Here is a 23,611-nt window from a genome sequence, read left to right as displayed (position 1 = left end):
CTCGAGGCCCCTCCACCCCCACCCCGCATTATGTAGATAAGGAAACACTGGGGAGAGGCGACCTCGCCTGGGTCCTTAACGATGCCTTGCAGAGCTGAGAGGGAAGCTGCGTCCCTGACTTCGGCCTCGGCTCTTCCGGGGGCGACGCTCAAGTGGACAGAGCCGCCTCTGGAGTCCGGAGGACCTGGGTTTGTGTCCTGCCGGGGACGGTTCTAGCTAGGTGATTTTAGGCATATCGCTCTCCCTTTTGGAGCCTCCTTTCCCTCCCAGCTTGTCTTTGAAGATGTGACACCTAGCAGGTGCTCGGGACATGCTAGTTTGGACCTTGGTCCATGCGAAGGGGAAGGGAATCACTAACTTTAAACCTTCTGTTAAACCTTGTTTGTGACAACTTAAATATAAAGTGAACAAAAGTTGTCAATTTTTTTTTTTAGCCGGCAGTTTATGTTGATGTTCAGGATTATGGATCAAATGGGGGTGGCGACAGAGAGTCTTAGCATACAGATCAGTCACAGTACAAGCAAAATGTCAAAAGCAAAGCTCCCAAGCAAAGGCAGTCTCCTCTCTCTTGTAGTATTAGTTAAGAGTATGTAACACTGAGTCCCTTCTGTGTGTTGAGCTGGCTCCCAGGCCCTTGACATTCGTTGTCTAATGTACTGCTTGCTATGGAGTTGGTGTTATTTTCCCCATTTCATGGAGGAGGACACTGGAACTTAGAAATGATGATCTTCCCAAGGTCACACACACTAGCTGGAACAGATCTGTTCGGCCCTCAAGCCTGGGCCGAAGTGCCTCGCCAGGGCCTGAGCTCTGGGTTCAGCCCACTTTAGCTAAAAACATGAAGAAAACATAGAAGAATCAAATAGGTGGGTGAGGGTCTAAAACGGAGTTAAGGGGGTAGCAGAGCAAAAGCATGCCCTCTCTCAGGCAGCAGATCAGAGGGGAGTGGGTCACACAAGGCTCAGCTGCTCTCCTGGTTCTCCTTCCCTCTCCCAGGGTGGCAGTCACATCTGGACCAGGGTCACCTTGAGGAGCCAGAGCCCATGACCATCTCCATCTGGTTGGAGCCAGTGATCATCTTCAGCAGCTGATATCACAAGGAAGACTTAGGGACCTGGGAGCACTCCGCAGAATCTTTCCCTGAGACATGGAGCTTGGGGGCCGAATGCTCTGGGCCCTCCTGTCTGGCCCCGGGAGGAGGGCAGGCACCAGGGGCTGGGCCTTCAGCTCATGGCAGCCCCATCTGCCTCTGTCTGGGTCGTTGAATGCCACAGACCTGGTCAGCCACTGGACTGCAGTCTTTGAGAAGAGGGGCATCCCTGAGGCCCAGGCATCCAGTGAGTACATCGTGGCTCATGTCCTTGGAGCCAAAACAGTTAAGTGCAGTGTTGTCAAGAGGGCAGAAAAGGGGGGAGGGAGAACCCCGGGGAAGAACATCCAGGCTTTTCTGCTCCACTGAGAGTGATGAGCTGAGAGCGATGGGAATTTACTGAAGGAATGTCTTAGGTAGATGCTTAGTCATTCATCCAACGAACTATTACAATGTGTGTCAAGCAGTAGGTGTCCAGGAATGACCAAGGTGGCCAGTGTTGGGCCCATAGGCATTGTCCACATAAACCTGGGTCAGGCCCCTAGATGGGGGAGCCAGCCACTCACATTCTCTGCGGGGCAGTTTCAGAGCCTGAGGCCAGTACTTCGGACCCAGCCCTTGACCCCTCGGCAGCTGCAGTGCATCCAGGAGCTGAGTAGCCGCCGACTGCAAAGGTGAGCACCCATGGGCCAGACCTGAGGGCTCTATGCGGGGAATAGGTGTCTGGTTTCCCCCAGCCCAACTAATTCATAGTCCGGAAGGAGGAAAGTATCCAAGGACTGGGGAGGTGTTGGTAGGAGGTATTGATGAGATAGGGCATCATGTGAGTAGAAAGGAGGAAGGGAGGTGGGGAAGGCCTCGGCTGGGCTCAGAGTCCTGGGGCACAGGAGGCATGACCCTACTGACATTTTTGGTATCCCGCAAGTGGTATCTCTCAACGCCGTCATGGTCCTGTTGACCCAGGCTCTGGCAGTGAGGATCACCCAGCTACCCCCTCTGCAGGATGCCTGTGCAGTACATCCTCGGGGAGTGGGACTTTCAAGGGCTCAGTCTGAAGATGGCCCCCCCAGTGTTCATCCCTCGCCCGGAAACAGAGGTAGGTGTGCCACCAGGAGAGGGCAGGATGGGGGTGAGGTGGGGTTTGGGGCACCTGTCTTGCCCCAGACTTCCTCTAGGCGGCGCTGGGACCCCATGATTGTGGTTCTCAGAGGCCTTGCTCTTCCATAGTGGTGTCTCCTGGTTGGCTGGGTAGGTGGGGCCAAGAGTGCAAGGGTCTCCTGCCGGCCTCCCTGACTGTCCTCACGTCCCAGGCCACTGCCCCAGTACGCAAGCCTGGCCTACCCAATCCATGGGGGGGAAAATGCCCTTGTCCTCAGGAGGCATGGCTGAAGTGGATAGGGTTCCCGCTGGACACCCGGAGGCCTGGTACAGCTATGTGACCTCAGGGAAATCACTGCCCTCTTTGGGCCCAGATGATAAGAGTGTTGGGCCACCAGACTAGGGAGGGAATCTGTGACTTGGTGGTCCTCTTAGATCTACTGTCTGGTCAGGTAATCATCTGTAGTCCTCAAATTACTAGGACTGGGGATTGTGTGGCCTCAGCATGCTGTCCCTGGGTGAGGCACCTTTATTCTGGGAGAGATGCTTTCTGTGGTCCTTCTTGGGCTTCCCCCTGACCTTGTAGGGAGTGAGAGAGAGCAGAGCAGGTGGATGGAGCTGTGTGGGGGCTGATGGGCAAGCTAGAGGGCACCAGGTTCTGAGGAGGGGTGTTTCTCGAAAGGTACCCAGCCACACAACAATTCCTGGGAAAGATCAGGCTTCATTCACTTGCCCAAACAGGGACCCAGGGCCCCCTCCTCACTTTCCTAGCCTCTCTCCCCCAGCCAAGTAACCCTCTGACCCCATTCGCTTCCACATCTTGTGGTTGAGAAGCCAGGTGCTCACCTTACAGCCCAGTGTTGGGAGGGACAGTAGGGAATCTGGGAGCTTCCTGAAGTCACAGGGCTGCCAAGGGGAGGAGCATGGGAGCAGCATTCGGACTTCCTGACTCTGGGTCAGGGCCCCATACCTCCCATGGGGCTACCCCTCTGGGATTGGACGAGCTGGGATGGGGTGCAGAGAGCCAGAGCAGGATGTGGCCTGCCACCTGGAGCCTCTTGGGAGGCGTCCCTGTTATCTTCCCCAAGCCTGTGGCCTCTGGCTGGGAGGTCACTCACTGTCTCCTGAGGCTGCCAAGGGTCAGGGCATGGGAGGGAAGCAACCATGATGATCTTTGAGCCCCCTCAGAGCTGACCAGGCACCAGGCATGTGCCCCAGGGTTCTGAATGTCGGATGTGAACTTTCCGGCTCCAATGTGGGGCCTCCCCAGCCATTCCTGTGTGGGTCTGGGCCAGGAGAGCAGCTCTGCTGCAAGGGGGATGGGGGGAGGGAAGACAGAGGGGGAGGCTGTGGTTGGGAGGCCAGGTCCTCACCTCACTGTACAGACATTTCTGAGAACTTGCCAGGTTTGCCCCAATGTGAAGCCGCATTGGGGGTGCTTTACCAAGAACTTGAGAGGACGTGGCCTGTGGCAGGGAGTAGGGAGAATGGGGGCAGGGGAGAGATCACGGTGCCTGTGTTCTTTCCATCCACCGAAGGGCAGTTTCTGATGATGGGGGCAGAAGTCAGAAATGCGAAGCTGTAGGTGGCGTGTGGCCTGATGAGTTGGGCTTTCCCTGTGGGTGCGAAGGTGCCTCAAGTCCTCAGCCTAGCAGTATGTACAGTGGGAAACCCAAGGCTAGGAGTGTGAGCCATTGCTGTCCCACCTGGGGAGGTGAGGCTCTGTGGGATGTAGGAGGCTCAGTGCCTTGTCTGTGATTGGCTTGAGGGAGGCAATGCCACCTTCCTCGGGCTGCCCACCCAGAGCATCCTAATGGAGGGTGCTCACAGCACTCAGCCTGGGCTGACCTCTTGAGGGGGTATGGGGTCCTGTTGACACAGTGACTCCAGCAGAGCCAAAAGCTGCCTGTTCCCCACATTCCCCCATCCCTATCCCATCGTGGTTTTGGATTCTTCCTTTATTCACGTGGAGGAGGTGCCCTGGGTCTGTGACCCCTTGGCTTTCAGCCTCCCCTGAAGAGCCACCAATTTCAGGCTGATGGAGGCCGGCGGCTCTTCACTTGGTGAGGAGGAGAATTTCTGGACTTCTGCGGGTGGTCTCTACCCCTAGCCCCCAGGTGGTCCCATAGCCAAGATAATTCTCGAGTGGTCTGGAGTGTAATGGAGGGGTTAGAGGGCACTGGTGGCATTGGAGGCCCAGTCTCTCAGCTTCACACGCTGCCTGGGGTGGCCATTCATATATGTGGTACGTGTCTCTGAGGTCAAGGGTGTCTCTGTGAGGAGGCTGGCCAAGAGGTCATTCTCTAACCAGAATAGGTCTGTCTGTGGCCAGGAAACCAGGAAAGGCTCACACCCCTGACAAGTCTCAGCTCTCCTACCAGCCGCTTAGTACGTGGTCTCAGCGCTGACACCACAGTCTCCACCACAGCCCTAGGCTGCTTGCGCTGTCAGTCCCAACGCTGTGGGCCCAGATTGCTGCAAACACCCGTACAGTCTCCAGTAGTGCCTGGTACAGGCCTGGTGGGAGCAAGTGGGGGGTACAGGAAGGGTTGGACCCATTGGCCAAGTTCTGCCCGTCTTGAACTTGCTACCCTGGGGACAGGTGATCTCTCAGCTCCGGGGACTGGAGGGCCTGGAAGGATGAAATGCCTTTTGGGACTCAGCACTGAGGAGCCTATCTGGAAAATAGGTCTGAGCGATCTGGAGCCACGGAGCCTGACTGTTGATGTTGGGGATTTGGGGGGACCTGGTGGGGGATCTGAGACTCAGAGGGTAGCTTCCCACAACCACTTAGAGCTTGCTGAGCTCTTGGGAAGTAGCCAAGAGGCCCCCCGAGGGCCAGGCCTTGCCTCTGGGACACACTGTGGTGGGTTAGAGCCCTGGTCTTCCCATCCTGGAGCCTGCAGTCCGGTGGGAGAGGTAAGCCGCATCCTATACTTGAGACTCATGATGAGGAAAGCCAAGAGAGAGCCTCGCAGGGGAGGAGGAAGCCTTTCTGGAGGATGTAGACCTCTTTACAGATGAGGGAAGCTGGTCCCTCTGCCCGTTCCCTGAGCCAGCCCTGCCTGGGATCGCAGGAGTCCCAACTAGGGCTGCCTTTGAGAAGGAGGCACACTGCCTGTCCCCTGGCTCCATGCCTGGCTACTTGGGCCCTCACTCCACTGCTAGAAACAGTTGGCGTCTGGGCAGCAGCAGCCCTCCACCCTCACCTCTACCCTCTGTTGGCTTCCACCACAGTCCCTGCAGGTGGCAGATGGTGGGCAACACTTGAAAGCCTGTTGTTTCCAAAGTGACAGTGTCTAGAAGTGTCCCTCAGCCTCCAAGACAGGAATGGTGCCGTGAGGCACCTCCCATCACCTCATACCCACTTACCCCATGCACTGTGTATGCCGTAGCCCCTTTGGGTATGGGGCTCAGGCAGGACTGTGTTCTCCCTACTATGCCCCACCCCCATGAAGGGAATTCCCTGTCCTTTTGGCGTGGAAACCTCCCTGGGAGCGTCCTAAGTTCAGCTCTGTGACGAAGTTCAGCTGGTGACACTTGGGCTCCTGATAATTAGGCACCACGAGCTGTAAGTTGGGCTCCAGGAGGGGTCTTGACGCCTGGGCCTTGGCTTCCTCAGTGGCCAGTTGTGAGGATCCGACAGATTAAGGGAGGGACAGCTCTGGAAGCAGGGCCAGTCACAGAGAAGTGGCCAGGGACCATCAGGCATGGTTCTTAGCATTGCCATGAGCACAAAATGGCAGGCTGTCTATAAAGGGCCTAGCTGGGGTTTATTGAACACTGTGCTGGAATGGGGTCCGTGTTTCATGAATGTGGTTCTGTTTAATCCTCCTGACACTCTGATGAGGTTGGTCATCCTCAGCTGCTCAGTTTTACAGATGGGGAGTCTGAGGCGTGGAGAGGCAGAGTGACCTGGCCACGGCCTGACACGAAGTTCAGTCTGGCTTTAGCCACCCCCGCTACCTTCACACATGGGCTAACCATGCTTGGGCCTCTGTGCCAAGACCCCCAGGGGGGCCAGGGTCGCACTAGCTCTGATTCTGACCCTCTGCCTCACAGGAGCTGGTTGAATGGGTCCTGGAGGAGGTGGCCCAGAGTCCCTGTGCAATGGGAGCCCAGGGTGGCCCCCTCATCCTGGAGGTGGGCTGCGGATCGGGAGCCATCGCCCTCAGCCTGCTGAGTCAGCTTCCCCAGGTGAGCCCCCTCTGCATCCCTGTGCCCCACCCTGAGTAGACTAGGACTGCCACTCAGTGTCCCTCTCACATCCTCCCGCACCCATCTCTGCTAGAAGCACTTGAGGGAGGTGACCAGACGTGGAAGGACAGGGCTGCCCCCAGCCCATCATGGTCACAGCCTCTAACTCCCATCCCCTTCTGTCTGGCCAGACTCTGGCTACAAAGAGGGGACAGCTGTTGGGTATTTCCCTCTCTCTGGTAGGGGGATGGAGGAGAGCTCTGGTCTCCAAGCCTGGCTTCTCTGGGCACCTTGCCTCCCACGTACCCTTCGTTTGTTCTTGGGACAGAGCCGAGTCATTGCCGTGGATAAAGGAGAAGCTGCCATCTGCCTGACCCACGAGAATGCTCAGAGGTAGGTGGGCGGGGGGACAAAGGGTCAGGATTGGGGAAGTCCAACTTTGGGGCCTGATCTCAATCCCTATTTACATGTCATACTCATTGATGTCTGCTTTCCACTCCTAAGAACAGGAAGGCGGGGCGAGGTGGCCTGGCATGGACCCCACATGGGATCCCAGAGATCCCAGAGATCTACCAGTCCCAGAAGGGTTTATTCTCATAGTCCTGGTAGCCGCCGGTGTGAGTCTCCCCTATGCTCACCCTCATTTCCCATCTCTCCAGGCTTCAGTTGCTGGACAGAATTCAGATCGTCCCCCTCGATGTGACCTTAGGTATCTTCCCTACCTATCTTCCCTGGGGTGCGGATCCTGGGCACAGGTGCTGCTTGGTGGGTGGGCACTCTGCAGAGATGGAAGGAGGGCTTCCCCACCATTCATTCATATACGGCCCTGCGCGTGTGTGCACGCGCACACACACACACATGGGGGTTCTCAGACCAATCCCTGCTGAGGACAGGCAAGTCCCTGTTGCCTCCTGGGCTGACCTGACCTATGCAGGGACCAGCCACAAGGTCTTTATCTTACTTTCTGGACCCCTATAACTAATGAGTTTTTAACTAGGGCTTGCTTGTTGTCAAGAGATAAGCAGAAGTTCAAGAGAAAGCCTTTAGGATCAAAATACTTTAATACCTTAGTACCTGCCTGCCCTGGCCCTGTCTGGCCCAGGCACAGTACAGCTCAGCCACACCTTTGTAGAGCGTCCTTGGGTTCTGGGTGCATTACGTATCCACAGGATCTTTGAGCCTCATACGCACCATCCATAGAGTGTGGTACACTTGGTGTAGCACATGGCACCTGGATGGAACCAGGAAACGGAGTTGCCAGGAGTTGACTGACTGAAAGCAGGCGTACCCTCCATACTCTCAGTCCATGTTGGCTGGGAGGCTGTGCATGGCAGGACCTGTGGGGCCGCAGAGGACAGAGGCCCTTGCTTTGCCCTAGCAATCAGAGAGGGCTTCCTGAAGGTGGCACTTGAGCAGAGGTTTGCTTATTGAGGAGGTTCTTGACAGGCTGAAGAGAGGGCAAGGGTATTCGAGGTGAAGAGCTGCCGCCTCAGAGTATATATACTCCTGACCGGTCTGCTGGCGGGGACCCTGGGCACTAGTCTGCAAGCCTGGGTTATCAGGTCCAGAGGTAGGCCCAGGGTGTGGCTCAAGGAGAGGGGCTACCCAAGGGCCATGGTGGCAGGTAGAGCTACCACCCATTCTCTGCTATGTGTTCCCTTTGACCATAGAGGGGAGCTGGGCACACCTCCTGCCGTGGGGCCCCATGGACCTGGTCGTCAGCAACCCTCCCTACATCTTCCACCAAGACATGGAACAGCTGGCCCCTGAGATCCGCAGGTGCAGCATGTGGTGGGAGGGAGGCCGGCCTGAGAGGGCCTGGTGGGATGTGTCTGCCCTGGGGGACTGCACCACTGGGAGGTACAGGGAGGGAGAAGGGACTGAAAGGGGCAGCGATGTTGAAAGAGAGGCTCATTCTGGAGCCCACAGACCTACTTGGTTCAGCTTCTGCCTTCCCACTGAAGGTCACTGGCTAATCACCGAGCCTCTCTGAGCCTCATTTCTGACCTTTGAAAGGGGAGTGGTAGACCTTTGCAGGGCCATGGGGAGGACCTCGCAGACGCACATAGTGGATGCGGTATAGACTACATAGAGGGTACCCGGGCGGGTACGTCATTTTACAGAAGATGGAGGCCCGGAGAGGAAAGGTGCCTGGTCCAAGGTCATGTGGGGGCTTAGCAGGAAAGCTGGGACTAAGACCTACTCCAAGTTTTGCACTGAGCCATCCTGTTCTCGAACGGGCTGAGAACCAGGGGTAGCCCAGGAGTCCTTGGACAAGGCAGCAGTAATGTGGGTCAGGGTGCTGGCTCCCCTTTACCAGGTTCTCAGGAGTGTTCTGGGTCAGCTCCAGGCCTCCCCAGACCAAGCATAGGAGCACCTTATTGTGGGGAGACCTTCATGACCTGCTATCAGTCAGTGGGATTCACTGAGTAGCCCAGCCCTGCCTGGTGGGGTGCTGCCTGTAGGAGGTAGGGGAATCAGAGCTGCCATTTGGGGGCTCCCTCTTCTGGGTCCTCAGATTTTCTGAGGCTGAGAGCGTAAGTCCCACGGGTCCCTTTGTGGAGGGCCCTGCTCAGCTCTTCCACACTTTTCAGAGGCTCTCACCTCCCTCTGTTTCCCCTTCAGCTATGAAGACCCACTAGCCCTGGATGGTGGGGAGGAGGGCATGGACATCATTACCTACATCTTGGCCCTGGCACCTTGGCTCTTGAAGGACTTCGGGTATGGATAGGGTGGGTCTCCTGGGTCTGTCCCAGTGTGTACTGGGCCTGCCCTAACAGTCATTCTTACCCTACCCCTCCCAGCCCAGGCAACACAGAAGTGTAGGTCCCAGCCCTGCCTGGTTAAGCTGACCCATATCTCCCCCATGTAGGAGCATCTTCTTAGAAGTGGACCCGAGACACCCAGAGCTCGTTGGCAGCTGGCTTCAAAGCCGGCCTGACCTGTCCCTTGATCTTGTGGCTGTGCGCAGGGACTTCTGTGGGAGGTGAGCTCAACCCACCCCACCCTACCCCACTCTTACCCCAGCCACCACACTGGTCTTCCTGCCCAGGCCATCCACAGCTCTGGCTGTAGGGGGAGTGTGCTGTTCCCACTCTCTGCTCATCCCCTGGGAATCAGGCAGTAATTGGCCTCTTGTCCCTGTCTCCTTAGGCCCCGGTTCCTGCATATCCGGAGGTCTGGGCCACAGCGTGGCTGCCCTGCGGATGCCTGGCCATGGCCCCTGCCTGCCAGAGTGCCTGGCTGATCGTTCTTCCTGGAATGCTGCTTGGGGGGAGGTGATAGTACCTTCCAGAACCCAAGTGCTTATGATATTTCCCATGGTTCTGTGATTCTGCATTTCTATATGTTCTATTTTTCTAGGAGACTTAGCGGTAGAAGCAAGGGTAGGGATGTCCTTCCTGGGGTGGCAAAGAACAAGGGCATCCACAGTTTGGCCCAGAGCTGAGCAGACCTAGGTTCCCGGTCTGGTTCCATCACATCAGTGTGGCCAAGGGCAGATTGCTCAATGTCTCTATGGGTGGAATTGCCTTGGGGATGTTGGGAGATACGGCCAATAAAGTGTCAAGAGACCAACAAGTAGTGATCTAATGTTTTGTTACTGTGGTTTGAGGGTCACCTGATCCCCTGTCCGCAGGCAGCGCTGGGGGTAAGAGCTTCCCCCTGCCCCCGCAGGGCTAGCCGTCGGTCTCCCACCTAGTGGAGGTGTGGGGGCACGGTGTGCAGAAAGGCACATGGGTGCTTCTCCTGGCCTTGGATGCCAGGGGGCTTGGCACTGAGCAGCTCAATCCTGGAGGTTGACTGAGCCCTCCACTGCCCTGGGTGTGTTTCCGCACACTTCCCTGACTGGGCCTAGGCTCTGAGCACAGGAGTGTCATCTGAGCTTTGGCTCAGAGATGGCTGCTTGTTTCCTGGAGGGGAGTGGGCTGAGGGCCTTGGTTGCACTGTTCTGGTATCACACGTCCACATTTATTTAACGGAAAGCTTGTGTCAGTGAGCAGTGAGCAGGGTTTATGTTTACTCTTTATTCTCATAGCTTTTGGCTAAAACATTCCTTCCAAATTGACCTTGGAGTTTCAGATAACCCCTCTGTCCCTGGTTGGGGCTGGGGAGAGCGAGAAGCCCAGAAGAGCGGGCACCTGGTTGTGACCTCCACCCCAGCTCTGGTCTGTGCAGATGTGTGGCCGCCAGGAGCCCTAGAAGCCAGCCCTCCTGTCCATAGCGGCAGGAAACCTCCAGGCCAGCAGGTGCTGATGTGACCCTGCATCAGGTTGGGTCCTGAGGAACGTGGCAGACCGGGCTGGCTCACCCCACTGGCACTTCCGAGGGCCTGAGCTGGTGGTGCGGTGGCCAGAGACAGTGTGGTCCAGTGGGTGGCTGGAGCCAGGCTGCTGGGCTCCAGGGCTGTGTCTACACCGGGACCTCGGGCAGCTCCTTTCCCTGCAAGAAGCTGGCTCTCCTGGTTCCAAGGGCCGCGCAGGGTAGCAGCCTCATCTGACTCTGAGTCAGCCAGGTGGGGGTGTGGCTGGCATCCGAAAGCTCACTGTCCCGGCAGGCAGTCCCCGAGAGAAGATGGGGCCTACCTGACATCCCGTGGTGGGAGGTAGCCAAGTGGAGATGGGAAGTGAGGTCCCTGCCTTTGGGAGTCTATACTGCTGGGGTCATACCTGGTCTGAATGACCTCCCCGGCTCCCCCCCAATGTAGCTGGGGATCACGTGTGCTTAAGCAGGGGCCACATGACGGCTCCCAGGGCTCCGGTATCCTGCCCCTTAGCCCAGCCCCAGCTGCATGCCGTCCTCTAAGGAGCAGGGACTCCCTGTCATGGCTGTCTGGAAGGAACTTGGGAGGGTGCTGTGGGGCATGGCCAGAGTGAGGCTTCTGGCTTTCAGAGCCCCTTGTGCTCTCAGACCTCTGCCTGCGTAGGGCCTTATCGGTATTGCCCTTTTCCTCTTGCCTATGCCTTCGGCTCTTGCTGTCTTCGGCAGCATTTCAGGGCAACTGCCCTGAGCCAGCAGTCTGTTGCCCCTTGTCCCACAGCCTGGCCACACCTCAGCCAGTGCTGGCTTCCCCGATGGTCTCACCCTCCTGGCCTCAGACCCATCACTGAGGAAAGGTCTTGGCAAACGTGGATATGGCGCCCTAAGGGAAGATCATGAGGAGAGTAACAGTGTAGGGACAGCGGGGTCACTGAAGCGGGAGCCACTTTTGGGGACAACCCTTCCCAGAAAACCGTGAGGCCCCTCCTGTCCCTCCTAACAGGGCTTGAATGCCCCGAGGTCCCGGCCACCACAGCCGTGGCTCCGCCTGGGGAAAGCCAGGCTCACCTGCCCTATCTTCCCACCTTCCTGGGACCAGAGCAAGAGATGAGTTGCCCCCTCTAGCATGTGTCACGGAGCTGATGGTAGAGTCCAGGCTCTTCAGGCCCTGAGGTCTCGGATGTGCCTACTGCCTGCCCAGCCTCCTTCAGCCAAGCCCTAAGCATGGGCAGGGGGGCTGGGAGTCCTTAACTGATGTACACTGAAGGCAACTCCATTCCCTCTGCTGACAGTTAAGGAAACTGAGGCTTTGCCTAAAGTTGGATGCTTGTCCTAGCTGCCCATGGGTTTCTCCATTGGGGCCCATCTAGCTGCTCTATTGAAATGTGCCCCCAAACCCTTTTCTGCCACCTGCCTGTAGCTGGACCCTGGGCCATTAACTGCTGCCAATCCCTGCCCTAAACCCTTGGCTGTCTCATGATTTGAGTGTGGTCGCTGTGTCCTGCAGAGTTCAGGTCTGAAGAGGTGGGGAAGGATGGCTGTGGGAAAGGCCCTGCAGACCCTTTCAAGGCCCTGTCGGTGCTCTGAGTAAGCTTCCGTCAGAACAACAGGTTCCACTGCTGAACAGGCTTTGAGAGCTGCTTTAACCTTTTCAGGCCAGTATGTCCTTCCCTGTCCACCTTTGGATTCTTCAGTCCACTGCCCTGGACTGCAGGCTCCCTGCAGAACTCTCCATTCCCTCAACACAACTCTTTCCCTTCACCCAGGCAGTGCCTTTCATCAGGAGTGCCTTGCCCACCCCCCGCCAGTCCCAACGATCCCCTCCTTCAGGCTCCAACACAAATGCTGCCCCCTCCAGAGCACCTGCCCTGACCTCTCTGTTCTCCCCACCGGCCCCTAGCCCAAACTTCTGCCAATACCGGTGATATTCTGCCCCATGCATTTGGAAACCTCCCTGTCTCCCTCATTTCTCCGGGGCCCCATGGGAGTCTGGCACCCCCCAAGGTCAGTAATAGCCACTAATAAGCCAACCGCACATGCGTGTTCTAGAATGAAGCTGGAACTTCCTGTGTGGCTCACGTCTGATCTGACGGCAGCGTTTGCATATTCTGGCCAGTAGGGAGAAGAAGCCGGGAGGGCCCGGCCTCTCACCCGAGGGAGGCAGCTGTCCCGGTTAAGCCATGGCTGCTGATGGGCTCAAGTGCACCTGATCCGAGCACGGCGGCTGCGCCAGGAGGACAGGCTGTCCTTGGCGGCGGCAGGGGCAGGCGCCAGGTTTCCTGGAGCTCTGGGATCCAGCCAGCCCCAGGCCGGAGTCTTGGCCAGAATAGCGGCCTGATCCCCTGTCACGGATAGAGGCTTGATCCTCAGTCCTGGATCAGCCGTCTGGACGGGGCTGGGGACTGGCAAAACAGCCCTACCCCTCCTGTGGCAGACGGAAAAAGGGCCCCAAAGATGCCTGTGTCCTAAATCCCTCAACCCTGTGAATGTGTTACCTTACACAGCAAAAGGAACTTGGTGAGTGTGATTCGGTTAAGGATCTTGAGATGGAAAGATTAGCCTGGATTATTCAAATGGGCTCAGTGTAATCAACACGTGTCCTCAAAAGAGGGGGGCCAGACTGTCAGTGAGAGGAGACGCGAGGGAAGTAGAGGTCACAGGCCGCCGGAGAAAAGGGCCGTGGGCCAAGGAATGCAGACAGCCGCTAGACGCTGGCAAGGGCGAGGGAATGGACTCTGCCCTAGAACCTCAAGAAAGAAAAGATTCCTGCCGAAACCTTGATACTCACCTAGTAAAACTAATTCTGGATCTGACCTCCAGAACTGTAAGATGATAAATTCGTGTTGTTTTAAGCCGCCAGATTTGTGGTCATATGTTATGGCAGCAATAGGAAACGAATACTGATGGTGGTGCGTGCAGCGAAGTGCTGCTTTGGCCATGGGCAGGGGCTGGGGGGATTCTGAGGTGCGGGATAGATTGCCTTGAGTGCCTCTGCTCTGAGAGGTGGGGTGGCTGGAGTGAGGAACCCTTCTCCATCTGGAGACCTAAGCTGCCTGGGCCCCCCATCCACAGGTCTCCTATGTGGTGGTGCTGGCCCTTGCAGCGAAAAGGCTTGAAGAGTGCTCCGGGTGGGCCCTGGAGAGGTGGACCTGGCACCAGGGGCCGCTTGGGAAAGGGACTGCGGTCAGGGGAGGGGAAGCAAGGCTGGTTTCCACAGCCCATCTCCGGTGGCCTTCAGAGAGGATCTGAGACTGGATCTGAGCCCGGTCCTGACCCCCGTGGAGTCACGTGGCTGGCCCAGCACCTCCTGAGTATGTGAGGATAAGCAGGGGCCCTACACTCACTGGGTTGTAGGACCACATCTGTGAAATGGGCACAGCAGTCCCTGACGTCAAGCTGATGGACCCGACTCCTCCATGTAAGCTGTGGAGGGTTCGGCTCCTTCTAGCCACGTGCCAGTTCCCAGCTCCTGCTACGGGCCTGGACTGGGCTCTGTGGCTCAGATAGAATTAAGTCATTCCTGGGATTTTCAGCCTGTGGTTCCCAAAGCTGAAGTGACCACCTAGAGTCCTTGAGCCTGTCCTTGTCCAGGCTGGGACCAAGACTCCAGATGAAGGGGGCTCGGGGGCTCTGGCGGCACCATCCCACCTGGCCAAGGCACCACTCCTGAAGCCACAGTCCCAACTCAGGAGCTGCAGGGAGAGTTACTGGGAGGCCAGACATGGGCTGGTGTGCCTCATGGCAGGTCTGAGAGTTCGGATTCCCCTGATATGCTTTGGATGAAGCCCGGAGGGCCTGATAGTAATAGATGGGGTGTATAGCAATGGGGTAATAGATGGGGTGTATTGTAGCAAGACTCACGTCCACTCCCTGATCCTCCCTCTTTCTAAACAGAAGGGAGGGGGTTACTCAGGTTCGCAGAGGACTTGCCTCCTGACTCCTGGTGCAGTGCTCTCAGCCTCCATTGCTGCCAAGGGCCTGTGGTCATTTACTTGGATGGTGTGGCGCTTTCACATGGCTCTTCAGGTAGCCCCTAACGTAGCTCCTGATGGCAGCTCAACCATTGCTGAGGGCTTGGGTGCAGGAGGGGTGGCCAGGACCACAACGGGGCCCGTGACTCTGACCGGAGCCTGGGCGCCTGGAGCCACCATAAACGGGAGAGTGCGGTAGTGGGGATAGTCAGCTTAAGAGTGGGGGGTGCCATCAGGACACCCCAGAGGCAGGGTAGGGCCGTGGACAGGCGTCAGGAGATCCCAATGTGGGGCCCGTGGGTGGCTCAGTTGTTAAGCGTCTGCCTTTGGCTCAGGGCATGATCCTGGGATCAAGCCCCACATCAGGCTCCTCCGCTGGGAGCCTGCTTCTTCCTCTCCCACTCCCCCTGCTTGTGCTCCCTCTCTCGCTGGCTGTCTCTCTGTCAAATAAATAAAATCTAAAAAAAAAAAAAAGGAGATCCAGATGTGACCTGTGGGGGCAGAGGTCAGACCACTCTCCCACGCCTGAACACGGCCAGCAACTGTAACCTGGCATCTCCATGTGCCAGCTGGTGCCAGGTGCTGCACACCCCGGCAGAAATCCTGTCTGCACATCAGGAATGGCTTCCTTGGCTGCTGGACAGGTGAAGAGACTAAGGCTTAAGTTGCCACACAACCGGGAAGTGGCCATGGTGGGGTTTGAACCCAGTCCTCTGATGTCCCAGCTTGGGGCCCGGGGGGGTGGGGAGGTGGTGAGCAGGCCCCGGAGGCTGACTGCAGCCCAGGGCCTCAATTCCGAGAAAGGCTCTGATCCCTGCGATCCCTGCCATCCCTGCGGATAGGGGAGCGGCAGGGCTCACCAGGGCTTCCAGGCAAAGGGGAAAGTGGCGAATCATCCAGAAGCACCAGGTATAAAGCAAGCTTCCTTCCCTCCCAGGTGCACAGCTTTCACGCTAAGCAGGGGAGGAACCAGGCAAAGGACCCTGCGTGCAGGGCAGGGGAGGGCTGTGAGAGTGGCTGCTGGTGAAAGGAGACTGATGTCCTCCGGCCGTGGGGTGGGACCGCTGACCTGGGCAGGTGAGGAAAGCGAGTCCCCTTTCAGCGTGCGGGGATGAAGCCTGCTGTGGCAGGCAGGTGTTTTAGGTCCCCGGGCCTGGGGGATTCTGGAAGGAGGTGCCTTCTTGAAGGCATTCCACAGCCCAAGAACTGAGTACAGCTCCCTCTGTCTGCCTGCACCGAAGTCCCGCATCTCTTCCTCATTCTGCCCGGCCACTTAGAGCCACAGAGTTTGTTCTTTCAAACCAAGTTTCCGGTGGAACTCAAGTATTATATTTTTACAAAGATAAAAGTAGTATCTTGAACATAAATTTATTTTTATTTTTTAAAGATTTTATTTATTAGTGAGAGAGAGTGCACGCGCACACGTGAGTGCACACGAGGGGGGGAGATCCAGAGGGCAGCGGACTCCCCACTGAGCAGGGAGCCTGACTGGGGCTCTGGGGCTTGATCCCAGGACTCTGGGATCATGACCTGAGCTGAAGGCAGACACTAACCAATTGAGCCACCCAGGCGCCGCAAACATACACTTATTTTTAAAGTTCACATTCTCAACGTCTTCTTAGCATTAAGTCCATCAAGAACAGCAGTGAACACACATTTGAACTGGGGTCTGGGATAGAAGCCCCAGTCTTATGTCAGCCTCGGAGATCAGTTTCTCTCTGTGTTTGATTTCAGTGACACAGGACCAAGCGACCCCCGATCTCACAGGTAAGTGGTTACAAGTGGCGGCAGTGTTTCTGAAGGCCGCCTCTCCGTCTCTTTCATTCACAGGGACCGCAGGAGAAGCCTTAGTTCAAGCTCAGCACAAACCTGGTTCTCTGGACACACGTGTCATAATTCGGTGGCCCGTTTGAATCTGTGTGTGGTTTTTTAAATTGGGCTCTTTGTAATAACAAAAAATATGAAAAGAATAGAGAGGGAAAGCAAGAGGAAGGAAAGGAAAGGAGGAAGGGGAAAGAAGGGAAGGAGGAAGGGGAAGGGAAGGGGGAGGGAACTCGTGGAGCTCCTTTGGGGTCTTAGTGACTGCGGCCTCTGCCTCTGCCTCTCCCGGGAAGCCTGCCCTGGCTGCTCTGGCCCTACACATCCTAGAGATTTCCAGAGCCTCCTTTCACTTAGCATCTGTCTTAGCAAGTGAATCTGGGCCACATCCTCCTGAAAAGTCTCAGGAACCCACAATTCCCTCTTGGCTCCCATGTGGACTTTCCAGGTACTCAATCCCTGGTTCTGGGGCAGAGAAGAAGCCTCCAAGCAGGGGACAGGGACGAGGGGCTTCCCTGGGCCCTATGGTGGTATCTCCAGGGGTGAGAGGACTGGGGAACCCAGTGCCCCTGAAAGCCTGGGGTTTCTGTAGTTCTGGGTACCTTCATTTCTGGGAACTTGCTATGCTTTGGAAAGACAGAAATGAGAAGCAAAACCCTCGGGCCCAGCACCCCCCCCCCCTTCCTGCCTTCCTTCCGCTGAGTCACAGCCAAGAGCCCAGTACCTCAGCCTCCTCTTGGGGCCACTTGGGTGGGGTGGAATCCAGGGTCATGTGAGGATGCGGCATCTGGGACAAGTCCTCTTTTCCTGCCAACAGCCTCTGTGAGGTTACTGAGGGCTGACGCTGCCTCCCAAGCCCGGGGAAGGGGTGACTGAGGTCCTTATCTGTCCTGTCTCCTCTGCCATTGCCGGCCCCATCGTTCACCTGTAAGCGTTGAGCACCAACTGTAAACAAGCCAGGGGGTGGGGTGGTTCAGGTGGGCCTGTCATTGAGGAACTCGTGCACTTGGACAGCAACTCCTCCTGACAGGCCCCCAGTGCGTGGCTGGGTCCTTAGGTTTGCTCTGGTCAGCAATGGGGAGCCATGGGAGCCTTTAGGGTCTGGGGGAACCAGCCACATCACACCGCACATCACAGAGACCTGTACACCCCCACGCAGGGACCCGTGTGCCCGTGCATACATATAGGTGTGGCACTTGAGCGCTTGGGTCCATGTCCATGATTACGGGTGTCCATGCAGGGCCTCCCATGGTTGAGGGAGTTCTAGGCTCTGGGAGCCAGGTCAGGACCTTGTGTGTGTGTGTGTGGGGGGGGGGGGTTGTCATCCTGTCTTGGAGGCCCAACCACTGTCTCTGAGTCACGGGAGCCCATGGGAGCCTATGGGAACTTGAGTACTGTGCCCCCATTTCATGGGAAAGAAAGCTGAAGTCCAGAGAGGGCCCATGCCTCAGCCAGGATCACACAGCAAGTTAGGGGTGATCTGGAAAGGGAGTGAGCCAGACCTGGGTGCCTTGTCTATATCCCTGACCTCTTTGACCTGGAACTTGGGGCTTGACACCCCCTGACGACCACACAGCATTAAACTCTGGGAGATGAGTTTGGTGATTGTCCCAGCAAACTCACCTGAGGACCAACCACAGGGTATCCCCAAGCTTTATGGACTATTGCCGGGGGTTTCCTGCAGACCACGTGTCTGGTTGGGCTGTCCTAGATTCTTGGAATGCTCTCTCTTTCTGCCTCTCCCTCTCTAGTACTTGAATGAAACCCAGACTTCCATATTATAATTAAATGCTTCCTCCACACTCTCTGACCCTGTGGAAGGTTCCCCTGTCTCTGGATTCCCCTGAGCGTCTCTCCCCTTATTTCCACCTCCTGTTCACCCACCTACTAAACATGAAATTGATCTCGAGAGGCCTAGGCTGACAGCGGAGGGTCCCTGAGGCAGAGACAGTGGGAGCCACCCCCCCGCCAGCCCAGCCCTTCAGACTTCGCCCGTCACGGGGATGGGCCTGCAGCTGGGACAGGCACCTGCCTCTCCTGGGCATCACCCCCTGCCCCCAGCTCTGCTCGTTCTCTGAAGGCCCAGCAAGGCCCTATGTGTCCTCTGCGGGAGGAGGAGACTGCCCGCTGACGGAGAAGGCCTGGAGCACTGCACTCGAGCCGAGATGGGCCCCTCCGAGTTTGCCATTCCAGGTTGTGTTTATTCCTCCGCTCCCTGAGCACCCCTCCGCTGCGTGCTAGGCCTGGCCTGTGTTTGGCCAGATGAAGGGTGGGGGCTGACAACGTGTACAGAACCCTCAGGTTTGCGGAGCGCTGTTCTTTCATTAAATAGCCCGGGCAGAGTTCTCCGCTCCTTTGCAGAGCTCTTCCCTTCCACTTGGTCTCAGGAAGGGGGCAGAGGGGCTGCCTTTGCCCCACGAGGCTCCAAGCCCCATTGCTACCTGGCCATGCTTTCACTCCTCCCCACCCCTAAGTGCTAAGAACGCTGTCCAGGGCTACAGCTGCTGGCTTTGCTGTGTCTCCAGGACCCAGGCGACCCAGCCTCTGGAACGGCCAACTTGCATCCAGCCTCTCATGCAGAGGGGCCAGCTTGGGGGAGGACATCAGGATCTTGCCTGTGCACCTGGCTCAGGGCTCCGGAGAAAGTTCAGTGGGTTATGGGAGGTAGGGGGGTAAAACTCACAGTCAAGAGGAAGGCGGTTTTCAGTTTCTCACGCCTCATTTCCTCTCCTGGCTCTCAGAGGCCCATGCCCCTCATGAAAGGTTAGCTTTGCTGCTTATCTGTTGTACAGTGTTTGTTGTTATTTATTACACAGGGGGATGGCCTAACTGGTTCTTGCTGATGCATGGGAAAGCTGTTAATTTATGTGGTTTATCTTATAACCGGCCACTTCTTGGTTTCTCTTAGATCTGTTGCTCGTTGCTTCTCTTGGATTTTTTTTTTTAAGATTTTATTTATTTGACAGAGAGAGAGACAGTCAGAGAGAGAGGGAGCACAAGGAGGGGGAGTGGGAGAGGAAGAAGCAGGCTCCCAGTGGAGCAGGGAGCCCAATACAGGGCTTGATCCTAGGACCCTGGGATCACGCCCTGGGCCGAAGGCAGACACTTAACGACTGAGCCACCCAGGTGCCCTGGATTTTTTTTTTTTTTAATTTAAATTTTAGTTAGTTAAACATACAGTGCGATATTGGTTTCTAGAGTAGAATCCAGTGATTCATGACTTACATACAACCCCCAGTGCTCATCCCAACAAGTGCCCTCCTCAATGCCCATGCCCCATCTAGCCCATCCACCCCCACCTCTCTCCATCAACCCTCGGTTTGTTCTCTGTAGTTAAGGGTCTCTTATGGCTTGTTTCCCTCTCTCCCTTTTTTCTTTTCCTCCTTCCCATATGTTCATCTGATTTCTTTCTTAAATTCTACACGAGTGAGATCACAGGGTAGCTTCTCGTGGATTTTCTACATTGATGTTTCACCCCCCCAAAATAATGACACATTTGTCTCTTCCTTTCTAATATTTAGCTCTTATTTATTTTCCTTGTCTTTTGGCTCGGCTAACACCTGCAATGTAATATCGACTCATAGTGATGGCTAGAGCACTCGTGTCTCGTTTCCCACATATGCAGCGATGCCCCCTGCGCCTCCCTGCCAAGTGCACTCGCTTTGATTCTGGAGAGACAGACTTTCTCTGGTTAAGGATGGCTCCGCCTGGTCCTGGCTGCCTCCGTTTTGCTCGTTTATTTTATTTTATTTTATTTTTAAAAGATTTTATTTATTTATGAGAGAGAGAGAGAATGAGTGGGGGGAGAGGGAGAAGCAGACTCCCGATGAGCAAGGAGCCCGATGCGGGGCTCCATCCCAGGCCCCTGGGATCACGACCTGAGCCGAAGGCAGACGCTTAACTGACTGAGCCACCCAGGCGCCCCAGCTTGTTTATTTTAGAAGCTTCTTTATTTGCATCATTCATGTAACAAACCTTCAGTGAACGTTTGCTGATGTCAGGCCTACGCTTGGTACCAGAGTATGAAGGAAAAATTGCCACCGATGCTGTCCGTAAGGAGCTCCCAGCCTAGTGGAGGATAGAGGCAAGTAAACAGGCCCTTGTCCTTGGGCCACATGGCACGGACTTGACGACAGCGCGCTCAGCACCGTGCGGGGCCCTGGGGACGGGCAGTATTCAGATGAGGCCCTGCTCCCTTGGAGGCCCTGGGTCAGACCCTCTCCCACTGAAGTTCCCACACAGCAGTTGCCATGCTCAGCCTGAGGCCTTCTCTGATGCGCAGGGCAGCTTGGTAAGTGGCTGGAAACCCATCCTCCGGAGCAGCCCTAGGCCGGTGAAGGCGGGGGTTGGCTACGCACCCCCACTTCCCCAGTCGTTGGGTGGGGCAATGGTGAGGTGTGTTCTACTCCATCTCTCAGCTGAGGACTGCACCTCAGTGGCCCACAGAGGGAACCCACTCATTAACACAATTGGCTAAGTGTCCTTTCCTTCTCTGCCTCGCTTCCCCTCTCCTCTGTGTCAGGAACTAGGAAGGCTCTGAGATCTTGCCCACCTCGCAGGCTAACAAGTTAGCCCCTTATATTTCCAAGGCTGCTGGCAGAAAGCACTAGACTTGTGGCTCAGGAATAAGAATCAGTTTGGGGGCGCCTGGGTGGCTCAGCCGTTAAGCATCTGCCTTCAGCTCAGGTCATGATCCCAGGGTCCTGAGATCGAGCCCCACATCGTGCTCCCTGCTCAGCGGGAAGCCTGCTTCTCCCTCTCCCACTCCCCCTGCTTGTGTTCCCTCTCTCGCTGTCTCTCTCTGTCAAATAAATAAATAAATAAATAAAATCTTAAAAAAGAAAGAAGGATCAGTTTGGTACAGTAACAGCAGGAGCAGCATTTTCTTGCACCACTTCCCTGAACCCCAGTTCCTGCAGGGTGACCCCAGAAGCGCCAGATGGTGCCTGCACATGCCGTGGGTTTGCATGACAGGAGAGGGGCCCTGGGGTCGGGGGCCTGAATGTTTTATAACAGGCTGCCAGCAAACTTGCCAACCTTGGCCTCAGAGGGAGCTACTGTCTTTGCTGTGCTGGACAAGAAAGAAATCTGCCTTTTTTCCTACAGGGAGATACTGTCTCTGTTTTCTTTCTTTCTTTTTCTTTCTTTCTCCTTTCTTTCTCTCTTTCTCTCTTTCTCTCTTCCTTCCTTCCTTCCTTCCTTCCTTCCTTCCTTTCTTTCTTTCTTTCTTTCTTTCTTTCTTTCTTTCTTTCTTTCTTTCTTTCTTTCTTTCTTTTTAAAGATTTTATTTATTTATTTGACAGAGAGAGAGACAGCTAGCGAGAGAGGGAACACAGCAGGGGAGTGGGAGAGGAAGAAGCAGGCTCCTAGCGGAGGAGCCTAATGTGGGGCTCGATCCCGAAACGCCGGGATCACGCCCTGAGCCGAAGGCAGACGCTTAACGACTGCACTACCCAGGCGCCCCACTGTCTCTGTTTACTAAGGCTATAATAATCACCCTTGAAATGATTGTTTGGACAAGGGAGTCATTGCTTTTATAGGCAAGGATACAGAAATGGGAGAGAACCATGGAGAATTGTCTCCCTATTCACCCTACTGGTGAGTGTATATATATATATATATGTTTAAAGTAGGCTCCATACCCAGCATGGAGCCCAATGCATGGCTTGAATTCATGACCCTGAGATCAAGACCTGAGCTGAGATGGAGGCAGACGCTGAACCGACTGAGCCACCCTGGCGCCGACCCCCCCCCCCCAGGTGATTCTTGGCATCACCTCCAGAGTAAGCTACTTGCATTCGGATCCTTGTCTTTGGGCCTACTTCCGGGGGAAGCCCCCGCCTGCCCCCCAGGCAGGGAAATGACACTAAAAAGGCATTAATGCACTTCTGAGGTGACTCTCCTTTCCCCAGACGGACCTACCCTGCAAAGAATTCAGGGGAGCACATGAAGGAAGAAGAGGTTTCCTCACCCAGAATCGATACTGTTGTGACCCTAAGGGAGGTGCTCGAAAGGGCTCTTAGGGTTTCCTTCTTCATGTTTAAATAGTTAACATTTATGGCGGTTGCCTGGGTGACGTAGACATTGGACTTTTCTTTTTTCCAGAGCATTCCAATACCACTTATTGGGAATTGTGCCTGGTCTCTTACTGCTCTTTCCTCATCTGCCTGGGGCCTGTCATTTAGATTGTATCACAAACACACGAATGATCAATTCACAATAAATGGACTAAGAACACGGGGGCATCACCATCCCTGGGGATTGACACTCAGCACTGGCACAGTGTGAGACAGACCCAAACGCCCACTCGTGGTGACACCATTCAGGCCCCGGGGAAACGCAGGGAGGTTGTGACCCTGCCTCAGAGTTCACAGAGGATGTGAATGTGAATTGGGAAGGTTTATTTCTATAAGAACAGTTAACAGTGAATAAAAATTTCAAACAGTTAAATAAAGTTTTAGTTTAAATCTTTTTTATTTAAATGTTGACATCAGTTCATTGTAACATAATGTATTTTTGCCTTTTAATTTTACCAATTTTGATTATTGTTAAAATAGCTTTTTGGAGTTTATTTTAAATACTTTTCAATTTTTATTTTTATTTTTTGAGAGGGTGGCGGGGAGGGGTAGAGGGAGTGGGGGAGAGAGAGAATCTTAGCGTGGAGCCTGACGCAGGGCTTGATCTCATGACTCTGAGATCATGACCTGAGCTGAAATCAAGAGTCAGATGCTTAACCAAATGAGCCACCCAGGCACCCCAATACTTTTCAGTTTTTAAATATATTTCATTTAATTTATATTTTTATGCTCTTTGAATATAATATTTCACTTCAATCTTTTAAACCATTACTGACAATAGGATAGTAATTATATGAAAAATATATATTATAATAACATAGCCAATAGTTTTACTGGAATAAAACAAGAATAGTGAATGTTACAGATTTACAGAACAAATATATAATACTTTATGAATTCAGTATGTCTTTATTTTCTTACTCACCTAACACCACTGAACACCTGGACATGAGCAATAATCATGAGACTCAATCATCTTTGCTCTCTGACTTTCTGGTATTTTTATATGATTTCCAGACATAGAAAAACTACAGATTTTGTATTGTTATGAAAGTTTCTTTGTTGAATAGGAGGATAGAACATATATTATTAGAAGTTCATAG

General features: G+C 55.1%; 1 protein-coding gene across 4 annotated transcripts in view; it reads left to right on the top strand.

Annotated features, from left to right (window-relative positions):
• HEMK1 (HemK methyltransferase 1, mitochondrial release factors N(5)-glutamine) overlaps window positions 1-23,611 on the top strand; it is a 23,920-nt gene extending 309 nt beyond the window's left edge. Inside the window, exons 2-11 of one of the 4 annotated variants that reach the window (XM_045807218.2) lie at window positions 997-1,375; window positions 1,673-1,764; window positions 2,093-2,186; window positions 6,251-6,385; window positions 6,714-6,778; window positions 7,045-7,094; window positions 8,056-8,164; window positions 9,011-9,106; window positions 9,258-9,371; window positions 16,348-23,611. In XM_045807218.2, coding sequence (XP_045663174.1) covers window positions 1,148-1,375; window positions 1,673-1,764; window positions 2,093-2,186; window positions 6,251-6,385; window positions 6,714-6,778; window positions 7,045-7,094; window positions 8,056-8,164; window positions 9,011-9,106; window positions 9,258-9,371; window positions 16,348-16,384 — 1,020 coding nt within the window. In that variant the 5' untranslated portion in view covers window positions 997-1,147 and the 3' untranslated portion in view covers window positions 16,385-23,611. Of the gene's footprint in view, window positions 1-996; window positions 1,376-1,672; window positions 1,765-2,092; window positions 2,187-6,250; window positions 6,386-6,713; window positions 6,779-7,044; window positions 7,095-8,055; window positions 8,165-9,010; window positions 9,107-9,257; window positions 9,372-9,538; window positions 13,090-16,347 lie in introns of those variants that run through there. The other 3 variants (XM_045807220.2, XM_045807217.2, XM_045807219.2) reach the window with 3 other exon arrangements.

The sequence above is a fragment of the Ursus americanus genome, chromosome 14 (genome assembly GCF_024610735.1).
Source record: "Ursus americanus isolate L20-20 chromosome 14, mUrsAme1.1.p, whole genome shotgun sequence".
NCBI lineage: Eukaryota > Metazoa > Chordata > Mammalia > Carnivora > Ursidae > Ursus > Ursus americanus.
This window is presented reverse-complemented; position numbering and strand designations above follow the sequence as displayed.